This window comes from Otolemur garnettii, unplaced genomic scaffold (assembly GCF_000181295.1).
Source record: "Otolemur garnettii isolate 467f Iridium unplaced genomic scaffold, OtoGar3 scaffold00011, whole genome shotgun sequence".
NCBI classification, from domain to species: domain Eukaryota; kingdom Metazoa; phylum Chordata; class Mammalia; order Primates; family Galagidae; genus Otolemur; species Otolemur garnettii.
Genome location: NW_003852406.1, coordinates 19,905,886 through 19,922,245, shown reverse-complemented (window position 1 = coordinate 19,922,245; position 16,360 = coordinate 19,905,886). Strand labels below are relative to the sequence as shown.

At 40.2% G+C, this 16,360-nt stretch overlaps 1 protein-coding gene across 1 annotated transcript in view; it reads right to left on the bottom strand.

Moving 5' to 3' along the window:
* Positions 1 to 773: 773 nt before the first annotated feature.
* Positions 774 to 16,360, bottom strand: part of IQCH (IQ motif containing H) — a 171,257-nt gene continuing 155,670 nt past the window's right edge. The window contains exons 14-16 of the mRNA XM_023510007.1: positions 9,799 to 9,860; positions 5,634 to 5,742; positions 774 to 887 (exon numbers count right to left, since the gene is read on the bottom strand). Of these exons, the coding sequence (XP_023365775.1) occupies positions 774 to 887; positions 5,634 to 5,742; positions 9,799 to 9,860 (285 nt within the window). The remainder of the gene's footprint in view (positions 888 to 5,633; positions 5,743 to 9,798; positions 9,861 to 16,360) is intronic.

The window sequence follows — 16,360 nt, the reverse complement described above, 5'->3', positions numbered from 1 at the left end:
TCTTAAACGAAGAGCAGATACTGCCACCTAGATTAATTCTGATGCTTTGTCTAACTAGATGTTGGCTTTCCTACTTTTTGAAAAATGGCAACAACAAACAACAGTGGCTTGGTACAACCAAAATACAATGAATAATAAAGAATCACTTAAAATATATGTAAGTATAATTTCAAGTCTTAAGAAAAAGCATTTGTGTTTTTTTCCCAGTAGCAACGATTGAGTCTTTATTCAATTTTTTAAACGTAGAAGATAAATGACATCAGAAATAGCAGGAGAGAGCTGGGCACTACATACCTGTAGTCCCAGGAGTAGCTGGGACTTCGAGGCTACACTTAGCTATGATCATGTCCTTGAATTCCAGCCTGGGCAATAGAGCCAGATCCTATCTCTTAAAAAAATAAAATAAAAAGAAGAAGAAAACTTTATAAAACACACATACCCTAAAATCTAAGATTATAAAGAAGTAAATGTAGAAGTAATATCAGTAGGACTTTAAACTCTCTTCTTTTATTAGTTTTCTTTTTCCTAAATTTGGGAAGAGGAAAGAATTGTTCAGCAATCTCAGGTGAAAACACAAACAGGTTTTGGGTTAATAAGCAAAATAAAAGTGCTTAATAACAACTATTTTAAAAAGAGGATTTTATTATAATCTGTTCTGACTAATCTTCTAGAAAACAAAGCAAACTAATTTCTCTCTACTTTTTCCTAACAGCAAAAGGAATATTGCCTCTTTTGCTCCAGATTGGGGTCCAAAATCGTGATGTGTTCCAGGATCATTTAACAGGATTAGGGAACTTGTTGTCAACTTTGGACTGTTGCTCTTCTCCAAATTTTATTTTGTTTTCCTCTGTTACACCCAGAATGGTTTCAATATCATTAATGGTGGTCTGTAAATGAACAATAAAAACCATTTATTCATTACTTAAACACCTTTTACAACCCCCTACCAAGTATTTGCTCTTTTTTGAAGTATGGTTTAGATCAGTTCTACTCAAAGTAACTTCCAGTAACTGGTGCTTGTCTACAAATTATTATTATTATTTTTGGAGACAGAGTCTTACTCTGTCACCCTAGGTTGAGTGCCTTGGCGTCATCATAGTTCACAGCAACCTCAGACCCCTGGGCTTGAGGGGCAATCCTCTTACCTTAGCCTCCCAAGTAGCTGGGACTACAAGTGCCTGCCACAATGTCTAGCTAGTTTTTCTATTTTTAATAGAGAAGAATTCTCTTGCTCAGGCTGGTCTCCAACTCCTGAGCTCCAGAGATCCACCAGCCAGGTGTTGTGGTAGGTGCCTGTAGTCCCAGCTACCTGGGAGGCTGAGGCAAGAGAATTGCTTAAGCTCAAGAATTTGAGGTTGCTGTGAGCTATGACACCATAGCACTCTACTGAGGGCAACATAGTGAGACTCTGTCTCAAAAAAAAAAAAAGAGAGAAAGACAGCCCAATTAAAAAGGGAGCATAGACATTTTTTCGTAGAAGATACACAAATGGCCAGTAAGTATATAAAGAAATGCTCAATATTTTAAGTCTTTAGGGATATGCAAATCAAACCCATAATGAGAAACACCATTGTATACCCACTAAGATGGCTGCAATTAAAGAAAAAAAGCAGCCAGTAACAAATATTGGCAAAGGTATGGAGAAACTGGAAGCTGGAACCCTTATACATTGCTGGTAGTAATACAAATGGTGTCACGGCTGTGTAAAATTTAGCTGTTCCTCAAAAAATTAAACATAAAATTACCATATGACCCAGCAATTCCACTACTAGGTACATACTCAAGAATATTGAAAACGTGTTCATACAAAAACTTGTACATTAATGTTCATGGAAGTATTATTGATGATAGCCAAAAAGTAGGAACCACCATAAGCTGACACTGGGCTATGTGGACAATACTCCATGCCATGGGATGTTAGTCACTGTAAAAAGGAATGAAGTACTGATCCGTGCTACAACGTGGATGAACCTTGGGAACATTAGGCTAAGCAAAAGACACCAGTCACAAAAGACCACACATCATGGGATCCCACTGATACGAGTGCAGAGGCAGCACATCCAGAGTGACTGCTGGTGGGCACGGGGTTTCTATCTGGGGTGAGGAAAATGTTCTGGAATTACACGGTGGTGATGATTGCTTGTGAATATACTAAAAACCACTGAACTAGCCACTTTACAAGGGTGACTTTTATGGTGTGGGAATTATACCTCAATAAAATATAAATATAGTAAAATGGGAAGATTCCTTTTTCTTCCCAGTTGAAATAAACTCTCCCGTAAGCCTATTAGCCCTGTTCTTCAGGTGACTAGATCCAAGTTTCTGAAATTATCCGTAGTGAAGAACTGTTTATTTTCTTTTGTTTTCTGACCTGTCATGAATTGATATTTTTGTAAAATACAACAAAATTGAATTATTTAAAAAAGAAATAAAAAAGTTGAAGCTGTACGAAATAGAAGCCCAATGTTTTCATTAGACTTAATAAACAGAAAAATTCTAGAAAGATTTCCAAATTCTTACTCTTGACTTTTTTACTTATTTCAGCAAGACTGATAACCAATAATTTGTAGACAGGGGCTGGTGGCTCATACCTGTAATCCTAGCACTCCGGGGAACATTAACCGTCTCCTTGGTTACTTATTTGTTGGGGCAAAAACATTCATACTCTATTCTTCATAGTATAAAAATGTATCATTGCATTATGCACATTAGGTTGGATCCCCCCAAAACCCTCTCTCCTCCTGGCCTCCCCTCCCCTCTCCTCTCTTTTCTTGTCCCTCCTTCTGGACTATAGTTATGTTTTACTATTCCTATGAATGTGCACGTTATTATATACTGATTTCATAGTAGTATTGAATACATTGGATACTTTTTTTTCCCATTCTTTTTTTTTTTTTTTGAGACAGAGTCTCTCATTTTGTCCCCCTGGGTAGAGTGCCGTGGCATTTTTTTTTTCCCATTCTTGAGATACTTTACTAAGATAGACATCTTTCATATTAAAATTTCCTTTCTTTTCTTTTCTTTCTTTCTTTTTTTTTTTTTTTTAGAGACAGAGTCTCTCATTTTGTCACCCTTGGTAGAGTGCTGTGGCGTCACAGCTCACAGCAACCTCCAGCTCTTGGGCTTAGGGACTACAGGCGCCTGCCACAATCCTGGCTATGTTTGTTGTTGTTGCAGTTTGGCAGGTGCCAGGTTCAAACCCGCCACCCTTGGTATATGGGTCTGATGCCCTACTCACTGAGCCACTGGCATTGCCCTAAAATTTCCTTTCTTCCTTGGCAATCTTCATTGTCTTTGCGTGGTGAGCATTTAGACCTAGGCTGAAACGCCGTTGCCATTTCAATAACAGCACCACCTATTAAAAAGTCTGTTTTCCCCTATTGAATTGTTTTGGCACCCTTGTCAAAAATCAATTGACCATAATATATGAGTTTTTCTGGACTCTCCATTCCATCCCTTCATCTATATATTCTCAGGTTGGTCCTGTACTGTCTTGATTATTGTAGAGCTTTGTAGTAAGTTTTGAAGTTGAGAAGCTGTGAGTCCTCCAACTTTGATCTTCCTTTTCAAGATCATTTTGGTTATTTGGGTCCCTTGCATTTCTACCTGAATTTTAGGATCTCCTTCTCAATTTCTGCAAAAAAGCCAGCAGTGATGTTGATAGAAATTGCGTTAAATCAGCTTGGCGCCTGTAGCTCAGTGGCTAGGGCACCAGCCACATACACCGGAGCTGATGGGTTTGAATGCAGCCCGGGCCTGCCAAACAACAATGACAACTACAACCAGAAAATAGCCAGGTGTTGTGGCAGGCGCCTGTAGTCTCAGCTACTTGGGAGGCTGAGGCAAGAGATGTACTATTGATTGGCATCTTAGCATTTGTCTACTGCCTGCCACAAGGCAGACAGAAAAATATATGTACTACCAAACATGAATCTATTCCACTTTTCATATTTTTGTTATTATATTCTACTATATTATTGAGATTTAAAATTTTTAACTTTAGACCTTCAAATATGAGTAAAGATCAAGAAAATAATGATTCACCTGAGAAGGCTAGAAATCATAAGATATTTAAAAGCTGCTGAAAACATCTGACTTTGATGATTTTGAAAGTCAGAGAAAGGGCACAGCAATAGCCTTCGTTTTGTCAAGGGTGGTTGCCTCTGCCAATCTCAAGTCTTAAGCTCAGAGTCTACTTAGTCTGTGTGGATTTGTGGATAAACTATATGATCCTGCTTATTAGCTGTATTTGGACAGGATCAAAATTTTGTATATGGCAATAACAGTTAAAATGATACTAGGTAAGAGGAACTTAAAATGTAAACAAGGAGCATAGATTTAGGGCCAGTGAACACTGATATAATGTTGGGTCTATTTTTTATTGAATTTTCTCTATCATGTTGTAGGAAAAGCAATGGTCATTTTCTAGCTCATAAAATCACTTTGAAGAGTAAGCACTGTTATTATTGTTACTATTACTAAAGGAGCTAGGCCCTAGCTGAAGTAAAATAAAGGTATTAAAATTATATATATTTTATTTTTTACGGGGGGCACAAGTCTCACTCTATTGCCCAGGCTGGAGTGCAGTGGCATGATTATAGGTCTCTGCATCTTGAATGCCTGGTTCAAGAAATCCTCCTACCTCAGCCTCCCAAGTAGCTGTGACTATAGGCACATGCCACCACATTTGGCTGAGCTTTCTTATTTTTTGTAGAGACAGGGTCTTGCTACATTGCCCAGGCTAGTCTTGAACTCTTAGACTCCAGGGATCCTCCCTCCTCAGCTTCACTGAGGAGATTACAGGTGTGAGCTACCATGCCTGACCTAAAAATTATATTTTTGTGAAGCTGTTGTTGAGGTTTACATTTAAGAGAGAAACCATGTGTAATTTCCAGTTGAGGTCTTTTAGACATGATGAAAGCCTAGACTGGGAATGAGATTCAGTCTTTCCTGATCAATACCACATGGTCATCTCTGAGCAGCAGGTGTTTCAAAACTCTCATACAGATCTTGCTCCTGTATTTTAGAATTTGGAGACATTTAGGCAATTACACACAACTGGATTTTATAGACATCTTTGAAAGCCATATAAAGGCTTCAAAAGTTTAGTAGTGAAACATTCACCCTACTTTGGAGAAATGGGGTGGGGTAGATGGCCCATGTGTGTGCTGGGATTTTCCCCCACTTCTCCCTAACACACATCGCCATCTTCAATCTTAGAACTTCTAGAAACTGGGGCTCCTCAGGATCACTCGCCAACAATGTATTAGCTGAAATATAAATAGATTACATTCACAATTTTCCGATGTGACAATCTCTATTTTGGTTCCACTGTGGTGTTTTAGCTTCACCTCCAGCATCAGAAAGCTCTTCTCTCTTATGAGCTTGGGTTTGAAAATGGCAGCAAGTTAAAAGCAAGTCTACTATATTTATTTCAAAGAAAAAGTTTCAAACTATTAAATTTAACTAACGGCTTCAGTGGGAACCTTACGATATTGACCCTGCACATTGTAAAATATGGATGGCTTATAATAAAAAAAAAGATGGTTTAGCACTTGTTTACAATACAGCATGAGGTATTTTCAGCCCTTGTATAGAAATTAACCAGGATCGTTAGTTAATTAACACCTCACCTTAAAATTGGTCTCGCCTTGCATATTAGGTGCTGATATTTCTTGATGGATGATGAAGAGATTGTGAGCAAAGGTCATGAGGACCCCCTGGAGATCCTCGCCGATTGTTCTGTTAATGATATCCAAACAAATGAGTTTACCAACGATTCCCCTCACATGCTTAAAAACAATCGGCCTCTCATTTGTGCCTGTCTGGTGATGGAATTTAATGAGTATTTTCAATCTCACAAGGTGGCAATCTTCAGGGAGATATGAAAGATGAGGCTCCATTTTAACTTGTCAACAAAAAGGATTTGTGTAATAAATATTTTTTATTAATCAACTTAGCAGAGTATAGCAATAAGGTCAGTCATTTCCAGGAAAGGCGACCACTGAGTGAGGACATTGTATGAACTCGTTTTTTAAAAATTGCTTAAGTCGGTTTAAGAGAATTGTTGCTAAGTGTGATTCATGCCTAGCGATATCCTTGTCTACAGAGACATTTGCATCTCAGTATTCTGGAGACTTTTGTCTGGGGTTTATTTTCTGTTTCAGGTGTGCAATTGATTCCTGTTACTTATGAGTGCCCTGCCCACGTTCAGAGGAGAATGTACCTCATTCAGGAACAGCTGTCTTTTATGGAGCTGAACACTCACTGTATGAAGATTTTAGAGACAACTTATAAACCATCCTGTACGTAGCATTATACTGTGGTCAGTGAACATTCCTAAACAACTAGATCATTCTAAGTTTTAATTTAGAGACAAAATTCTAGGGCATTTTTCTAGCTATTTTTTGAATGCTCTTTATTGAAGGAAAAAAATAGGTTAAATGACTGGATTAATATTTAAAAAGTGTTCTGTCCGTAGGTGGTGAACAAAAAGAGCTGCCCATTAAGGCAGCTGCAAAACAAAACAAAACAAAACAAAACAAAAAAACCCCAAAACCCCTTTGGGATCACTCTTTCCCAGTTGTTGCCTGTAAACTAAGTCACCTTAGAGGAGTGATTGTGCCCTGAGAGGATCTTAGGTGAGCTTCAAAAAGTTTTGAAGATCATTATTTTTGAAAGAAGTTCAAAGCACAGTAAGTATATATATTTTTTCACTCTTTTTTTGGATCAACATAATGTAAGTGTGCTGAGGAAGTTTAACTATAGATTCAAGTGTGCTGTGAGATAAAAAGGTTGAAAACCACTGCCTTAGTGTCTAAATCTTAGACCCCTTTCCCTGGCTGCCTTCCAGCCGTACCAGGCTTTCCCTTGGGTCAGAAGGGGGAGCCCAAAGTTTACCGGTCCCTAAGACAGAAGACCAGGGCTTTCTGTCCTGCCACTGGTGGTATGGCTTTGGGAAAGTTAATTAAGGTCACTGGGTCATTTCCTTTTCTTAGAAATGAAGGAACTGGACTGGATCGGTGCTTCTAACGTTTTTGAGTTACATTCCCCAAATCTAAGGACAGCCCACCTCTTACAGCTGTTGAACATTTGTGTTTCTTTCGAGACAATGAATAATAGCCAAAGGTACCTTCAGAGTCAGGAATTTTGAAAAGTGATTTGAAACAAAATAAAAATGAGAACTATTAAAAAGTGATTTGTGTTTTAGTGCCACATAAACATAGGCTCAGTATGTTATTAGACCCTGAGTGCTTCTTAAAAATCGCAGATTCCTGAGCTCTGCCCTAGATCAACAAAATCAGAATCTTTGAATCTGGAGTCTAGGAATGTGTAGGTTCACCAAGCTCCCTAGGCAATTCTTATCTTACATATGCTAAAATTTGAAGCTGATACAGATGTGTTTGTGTGTCTGCGTGTGCACTTATGTGTTCGATGTTCACAAATGGATTCGAGCCCTTCTCTTATCTCTCCTCAGACTCCTCATGTCCATGTCCTCTGGGGCAGGAGCCAAGGAGCTAGATGGACTCCAACTCCCTGCTCCTGATTAATTAATTCATTTCTAGAATTTCCTTCATATTCGATTCCTTGAAAATTCTCCTTGAATGCCACTATTTCCCAGAAATATCCCAGAATAAATGGAGTTGGTATGACATTATCTCAGAAAAGCCAAACCATAATCTCTGATCTGAAAAGTCATCCTTCTCCTTTTTGAAAGGTCACCTGGCATGACCTGATTGCAATAAAGCCAGATGAAGCCCACCATCTCGTGAAAAGCCCCTCCTTAAAGCTCCAGGGGAAATTAAGCAATACAAAGAAAAAAAGTCTTTATTTGCTTATCTTTTCATTTTCAACATGAGTTTTAGAAAATAGGACCGTCTTGGCCACGTCTATTAAATCATCTTTTTTCAGCCTCCTGTGTTCACACCTTAGTGTAATTCCTAATACAGTAATTGTGAGTCCTGCCTTCTTTCTCACACGTAAGAAAGCATAGCTATATGCAAATGAGAATTCCAGGGATAACCTTGAATTCTATCTAATGTTCAGAAAAAGTAAATTAGCAAAATCTGTGCGAACTTGTGCAGCAGGGATGCACCTCACAACAGTCTGAGGATCTCTGCGTTACACAGAGGGCTTCCTATGCAAGGTGGTAGTGAAAAGAATACCAGGCTCAGGACTAGAACACAGACAACCTACTGTGGGACTTGGGTAAGTCACACTCTTGCTAAGCCTCAGTTTCCCATCTGTAATATGAAGATCAGTCAATCCCCCAGTGCTTCCCTGCTCTCATGTTCCCTGGCTCTATGGCTGCAGTAAGGGACGAAAATAAGGCAGGGCAGGAAGCTGTGGAAGAGGCACAGGGGAGTTTCAGCAGGTCTGTGTCACCAGCGAGTGCCCTCTCTGTAGGACGTGTGAGTAGTAATAACCATCTAGAAGTGTACCAATAGGACTGTTTCTGTTTCTGCCACTGAAGCTAGCCCGCAGCTCAGGACATCTTGCCTGAGATCTCAGGGGAGGTGCAGGGACAGCTGGGCGAGTTCCTCTCGGCTACCAGTCTAGTAGTCCGTCCTGTGGGCCTCAGCATCAAATCCACCTCACTGCTAGGTCAGTCTGATGATTGGGGATTTCTTTGTTCACGAGTCTCTTCTGTCTCCTAAATTCTGTGATGGTTTTCCTCTTGCTTGGCTCCTCTGTGCCCTAGTACCCACCTGGCTAAATCTTCCTGTGGCCCACACCTCAGGAACTCTGCCTCTGCCTGTCTCATCCATTCAGTTCTGGGACACAAGTCCTGCTCCTGAGTGTCAGTTCCCACTGGGCTCTGTCACCTGCTCATGAGCTTTCTTTGTGCCACACCCTTGCTGGCCTGGGTCTCTAAAAGTGGCCTCCTTTCTGAGCTCCAAAAGTCAAGTTCTCCTTGTGGTTGGAACATCCCTGGTGGTACAAAGTGGTTGCTTCTTAGGATGACCTCCAGGCACTGGACCCTGGGTACTGTGTTTGGCCTGACTGCTCTTCTCCCTCACTCCAAGGGAGTGAGCCCCTCCCAGCCCCACCCCATGTGCATGAGGCTTTGTCTAATTCCAGTCCTGGTACAGCTTGTCTTTTGCATTTGATCTTTCATACCAGATGTAAGGCAGAGCTCATATCTCTGTGTTCTGATTTTTAGTTCTTTAACTAACCCATTTGTCTGAATTCCTGAGCTTAGGAATACACATGGACCTTGAGCCTTTCCCACTTAATCAGACTCTCTCTTTTTTTTTTTAAAGACAGAGTCTTACTATATCACCCTTGGTAGAGTGCTGTGGTGTCACAGTTCACAGCAACCTCAAACTCCTGGGCTGAAGCGATTCTCTTGCCTCAAACTCCCATGTAGCTGGGACAACAGGTGCCTGCCACAATGTCCGGCTATTTTTTTGTTGAGGTTGTCATTGTTGTTTAGTGGGCCCAGGCTGGGCTCGAACCTGCACTTTTTAAAGCATGCCAGAATAAGAGCTGCCTTTCCACAATCTGGGCACCTGACCTGGTTCTCCATCAGTCAGATTTGATGTGTATGTTGAGTGTGCTATGTTGTTAACCCTAAACTCTTACCTGTCAACTTTGGATAATTAATCAGCTATATTTATGAGCCCCTATGCACACATCTAAAGTCATTTATGAAATACCTGAAGATCTAAATAAAACAAGATAGACTTCCAATAAATCAGCATGCCGATTAAAATGTGTGAAAAAGCACCATTCTTAGAGGCAGTTATAGTCTGTTTTCTTAGCTTATTACATCTCATAGAGAAACTGCATACTCACAAGATTCCCAACTTGTCTCTCTTCAGGTGCTCATATAGTAAAAAAACAGTTCCTGTTCTGTCCTGTAAAATTTGAGTGGGGAGAAAAGAAATAGCACATTATCTTGAAAACAAAGTAAAGAAAATGTTACTAGCACAGAAAGACCACTAAGACCACAAAGGCTAAAGTGTAGAGCTACTTTCAAATATTGTGAGAAGCCTGTTTGAAAAGGCTGTTTCCAGAACATGGAGTAGGTATGCTCTAGGACAGTGTTTCTTGAGTATGATCCTCAGAACACCTGCATTACAATCATCCAGTGTGCTTTTTTTTTTTTTGAGACAGAGCCTTAAGCTGTCACCCTGGGTAGAGTGGCATGGCATCACAGCTCACAGCAACCTCTAACTCCTGGGCTCAAGCGAGTCTCCTCAGCCTCCCAAGTAGCTGGGACCACAGGTGCCTGCCACAACACCCAGCTATTTTTTTGGTTGCAGCCGTCATTGTTGTTTGGCGGGCCTGGGCTGGATTTGAACCCGCCACCTTGGGTATACGTGGCTGGCGCCTTAGCCGCTTGAGCCACAGGTGCTGAGCCATTCAGTGTGCTTTTTAAAAAGGCATTTCCGTTTGAGTTGAGATGACCCAGGGTTACAATTGCCAAAATGTGGAAACAACCTAAATGCCCACCAACCCGGGAATGATTAACAAGCTGTGGTATACGTACACCATGGGATACTATTCAGCCATTAAAACAGATGGAGACGGCTCAGCGCCTGTGGCTCAAGTGGCTAGGGCGCCAGCCATATACACCTAAGGTGGCGGGTTCAAATCCAGCCCGGACCTGCCAAACAACAATGACGGCTGCAACCAAAAAATAGCCGGGCGTTGTGGCGGGCGCCTGTGGTCCCAGCTATTTGGGAGGCGGAGGCAGGAGACTCGCTTGAGCCCAGGAGTTGGAGGTTGCTGTGAGCTGTGAAACCACGGCACTCTACCCAGGGGGATAGCTTGAGGCTCTATCTCAAACAAAACAAAACAAAACAGATGGAGACTTTACATCTTTTGTATTAACCTGGATTGAGGTGGAACACATTCTTCTTAGTGAGGCATCACAAAAAAGGAGAACCAAGAATCCAACGTACTCTATTCTAATATGAAGGCAATAGATGAGCTAATACAAGGTGGCTGGTGTAGGGGAATGAGGGAGCAGGGAGAGGGAAGGAGGGGGACGGGGGTTATGGTGGATGGCACACCTCTTGGGGGAGGGACACAATTATAGGAGGGACTTTACCTGACAAACGTAACCTAATTCAGTGCAACCTAATTCTCTGTACCCTCAGTGAATCCCAAACAATAAAAAAAAGGCACTTCCATGGGCATCATCCAAACTCGGAATCCTTGGAAGGAAATTCACCTTTCCTGGGTAATTCTTGTGCAAATCAAAATTTGAAAATCACTGTCATAAAAATAGTGGGTAAAAAAATATAGGGAAGCAATTTGTTGTGTAATAAATAATTTCATGGAAAACCATGTGTTGTCTACAGCACACCCACCCACCTTATCTGATTGCTTCTATGGGAGATGTTTTACAAGTCTGTAAATTGGAGGTAACTGATAGATGAACAAATTCTGTCTGGTAGACGTTCAATTGATTTCTCTCCGTTGCTTTCCTGTGGAAAACCTGTTTTCCTCCATTTGTATATTCATTTCAATAGTCTTTTTTTTTTTTTTTACTTAAGTAGTTTTTTATTTATTTTATTAAGTCATATATACATAGATCATGAATACATTTATGCCTTTGTGGGATTCAGTGTGTTGATTATTTGTACAAATTAGAGTGCTCACATCCTACTAATTAACATAGCTTTCACCTCATTCACTTAATCACAGTGTTAAGACATTTGTGTTCAATACTTGATAGATTTGACTTATAGCTATGCAGTATGCTCCAAAGGTGTAGTCCACTATTAACCCTCCCTCTATCAAACCACCCCCCTCCCCTTCCCTCCTTCATTCTGGGCTATCGTTGTGATTCATTTCTCATATGAAAGTGTGAGTGATTATAAATTGGTTCTATGTTAGTCCTAAGTACACTGGATATTATTTTTTCCATTCCTGAGATACTTTACTAAGAAGAATATTTTCCAGTTCCATCCATGTAAACATAAAAGAGGTAAAGTCTTCAGCTTTTTTTAATGTTGCATAGTATTCCATGGTATACATATGGAATATGGATAATTTATTAATCCATTCATGGGTCGATGGGCACTTGGGCTTCTTCCAAGACTTGGCAATTATGAATTGAGTTGCAGTGAACAATCTGGTGCAAATATCTTTGTTGCCAAGTGATTTTTGGTCTTTTGGATAGACACCTAGTAGAGGAATTGCAGGATCAAAGGGCAGGTCTACATACTTTCAATAGTCTTGATCTATAAAGATGTCTGTTTTTGGATTCTCTTTTGAACCAGTTATAGTATCTGCCAAGTTCCTTTTGTTAAACAAAATAATCATGTGTTTATTTTTATAGCTGTATGGGAGACACAGCTTTACCCTTTAAAAAAAATTCTTTTTAACAGTTTTCTCCAAATAAATAAGAGGTAACCCTAGAGTTGTCCAACAGTGGAAACATCTGCCCTGTGAATTTGTGAGTGCCCTGTCACTGGAAGTCTGAAAAAGCAAACTGGATTTGGGGATTTGGTAAAAGAAATCACATGCCAGAATTGTGACTATCCATCAGTTGCCACTTTATCAGGAAATCTGAGCTTTGGGACAGTAGCTCTCAATATTGGCTACACATCAGAATCATATGAGTGCTTTAAAAAATAAAATGCCTTGGCTGGGAGCAGTGGCTCATGCCTGTAATCCTAGCACTCTGGGAGGCTGAGGCAGGTGGACTGCCTGAGCTCACAGGTTGGAGACCAGCCTGAGCCAGAGCCAGAGCCAGAGCCAGAGCCAGACCCTGTCTCTAAAAATAGCCAGGTATTGTGGTGGGTGCCTGTAGTCCCAGCTACTTGGGAGGATGAGGCAAGAGAATCGCTTAAGCCCAAGAGTTTGAGGTTGCTGTGTCATGGCACTCTACCGGGGAGACCAAGTGAGACTCTGTCTTAAATAAATAAATAAATAAATGCCCAGGCCCTATCTCTAAAAATGCCAATTTATTTGTTCTGGGGTGGGGCACAGGCATAGGGCCATGCTGTCTTGTTGGGAGACTGAGGCAAAGGAAAAAAATTAGTAAGCTGATCCTGTTTTTGTTAAAAATTTGGATATTTTGTTCATCATAGATTTTTTGCATTAATTTTGATTTTTAAAATATTGCAATGTAGTATTTTAAAATACTATATATTTTTATTACAGAGAGAGTGTGTGTGTTCCCTTAAATCCTGCTTTTGCCTTACCCTCCCTAATTGCAGCCCTGCACAGGCATCTATACTCTTTTAAGCTCCTCATTGAGGTCATTCCAATAAGCAGCAAGGGTTGAGAACCACTGCCTAGTAGCTCTCTTGTGTCCCTTACTTGTGTCCAACATGGTAGCCACTAGCCACATGGGGCTACTGAGAACTTGAAATACTAGTAGTTCAAACTGAGATGTGCTATCTTTAAATACGTAATACAACAAATGTAAATATATGTCATTAAAAATTTTTATACTGCTGGGCATGGTGCTAGCCAATTGGGAGGCTGAGGTGGGAGGACTGCTTGAGGCTAGAAGTTTTAGATCAGCCTGAGCAACATAATGAGACCCCCATCTCTAAAAAAATGAAAAATATTAGCTGGGCATGGTGGTGTATGCCTGTAATCCCAGCTATTGGGAGGCTGAGGAGGGAGGAGTGGTAGTTCAAGTTCCTGCTTGAGCCCAGGAGTTTGAGGCTGCAGTGAACTATGATCTTACCACTGTACTCCATTCTGGGTGACTGAATGAGACTCTATCACTAACGGAAAAAAAGGGGGGGGCAGGAGTGGTAGTTCATGCCTGTAATCCTAGCACTCTGGGAGGTTGAGGCGGGAGAGAATCACTTGAACTCAGGAGTTTTAGATTAGCCTGAACAAGACTGAGACCCCATTTCTAAAAAGAGTAGAAAAAATTAGTCAGACATAGTAGCATGCACCTGTATTCCTAGCTACTGGGGAGGCCAAGGCAGGAGGATCACTTGAACTCAGGAGTTTGAGATTGCAATGAGTATGATGACACCATTGCACTCTACCCAGGGCAAAGAAGTGAGACTATGCTTCGAAAAATGTTTTTGTTTTTACTTCTTACATGTTGAAATGAGAATGTTTTAGATATGTTGGGTTAAATTAAATATATCATTAAAATTAACCTTATCTAATTTTTTACAAAAATTTTTCTTTCTCTCTCTCCTTCCTTCTTTCATTTCAAATTAATATGAAGGTACCAGTTTTTAGGTTACATTGTTCTCATATCTAAGGTAAAGTTCAAGCTGTAGTTGAGCCCTTCATCCAAGGGCCGTGCTGAACACATTAGGTGAGATCCTGCCAATTACCCTCCCTCCTCCTTCTTCCCCTTTCCCTCTTCTACCCTCCCCCTTGCTAGATTATATTTGTGTTTTGTCATTTGGGTGGATGTGTAACTGTTTATATATTGGTTTCATATTAGTATTGAGAACATCGCATTTTTTTTTCCATTCTTGAGATACTTTCTGAAAAAAGTTTAAATTATCTGTGTGGCTTACATTTGTGGGTTGTGTTATGTTGCTATTGGACAGTGCCATTCTAAGGCTCCACTGTTAACACAAACATAACAAATCACTTATTTTATATTTCCCTTTAAAAAATAGTTGTGTATTGAGAAGAAGTGTAAGGAATCCCCATATACAGAACAAGTTCATAGAAATTATTTCATTTCAGCTATGTGGGAGGCTGAGGCAAGAGAATCACTTAAACCCAAGAGTTGGAGGTTGCTGTGAGCTGTGATGCCACAGCACTCTTTGGCTGGCGGTAATTTATACTTATAATCTCATTGTCTTCTCGCATTCATAGATGTTGAAAAGTTAGCTTATTGTTCATCCTTGGAAGGTAAGATAACTTTTTCCTTCTAGCTCCTTGTCTCTTCCTCTCTCTCTCTCTTTTTTCTTTGAGACAGGTCTTGATCTGTCACCCTGGGTAGAGTGCAGTGGTGTCATTATAGCTCACAGCAACCTCAAACTATTGGTCTCAAGGGATCCCCTAACCTCTGTCTCTTAAGCAGCTGGACTACAGGTCCTGTGTCAGCACGTCTGGGAAGATCTGCCTACTCTTGCTCAGGCTGATCTCAAACTCCTGACCTTGAGCAGTCCTCCTGCCTTGGCCTCCCAAAGTGCTAGGATGATTAGCTTGGGCCACCACTCCCAACTTCATTCTCTTTAATTTTTAGCAGTATAACCAGGATGTTCCCCGGTGCTTTGTGTTGGTTTTGAATATGTGGTTGGATATGTGTTTTCATGTCTTTCACCAGTTATGGGAAATTCTCGGGCAGTATTTATTCAAAACCACTCCTTCTTCTCCTTTTGGGATACTAATTGCATGAAAGTTAGACTTTTTCCTCGATGTCCCATTTATCTCTTACACCCTCTTCTATATTTTCATCATTTTCTCCCTTTGTGCATAAATCTGCGTTTTCCAGTATACCAATCATTTGTTCTGTTAATTCCCTATTAAATTCATACCTTGAATTATTAATTTTGTTATAACAATTTTCAGTCTTAGCATTTCCATTTGGCTTTTAAAAAATAGATTTTGTGTCTTTGGGGACATTATTCATAATTTCTACTGTTTTCTTGAATATATTAGTCACAGTTATTTTAAAGTCCTTATTGGATAACATCAATATAGAAATCACTCATGGGCCTTTTTCTATTTTCCTTTTTTGTTTTCAATGATTTAGTCCTGTCTTTTTGCATATCTTATAATTTTTATTGGATGCTGGTCATTAAAGATGGAAAACTGTAGAGGCTCAAGATCAGGGGTGTCCAGCCTTTCTTCTTCTCTGTTGCACATTGGAAGAGTAAGAGTTGTTGTCGGCCGCACATTAAATACACAAACACTAATGAAAGCTGACAAGCAATAAAAAGGTCTGTACATACTTTTTTTTGCAATATCTGACACCACAGATAAGCAAAACGGTCCTCAAATAACCTGCATGTGGTCTGCAGGCTGCAGATTGGACACCCCTGCTCTAGATGATATCTTTCTTCAAAGAGGATTAAATTTTGCTTTTGGCAGGCAGGTAGAGTACTGGCAGCTCATCTTTGGATGTGGTCTATTGAAATTTTTCTCTTCTTCTTTGTATTCTGTCTCTTCTCCTTGGGAAGTGTCCTTACTCCTGGCACCTGGTTCTTTTGAAGTCTCTACTGAAATCTTGGGGTGATTATTAGGGCCCTTTCAACTTAGCAAGACATGAACTCCAATCTCTTTCTTCTCAACATTGTGTGGCTTTTGAAATATATGCCAGATCTTCAGCTTATCGTAGGGTTTTTTCCCCCTGGATTTCTTGGAATCTTGAGCTATTTATTCTGAGTCCACCAGTGATTTAGATGACATTTGTACACAGGTTTTCAGGTTCCCTCCTCTTTGATCACTTTTTTTTTTTTTTTTT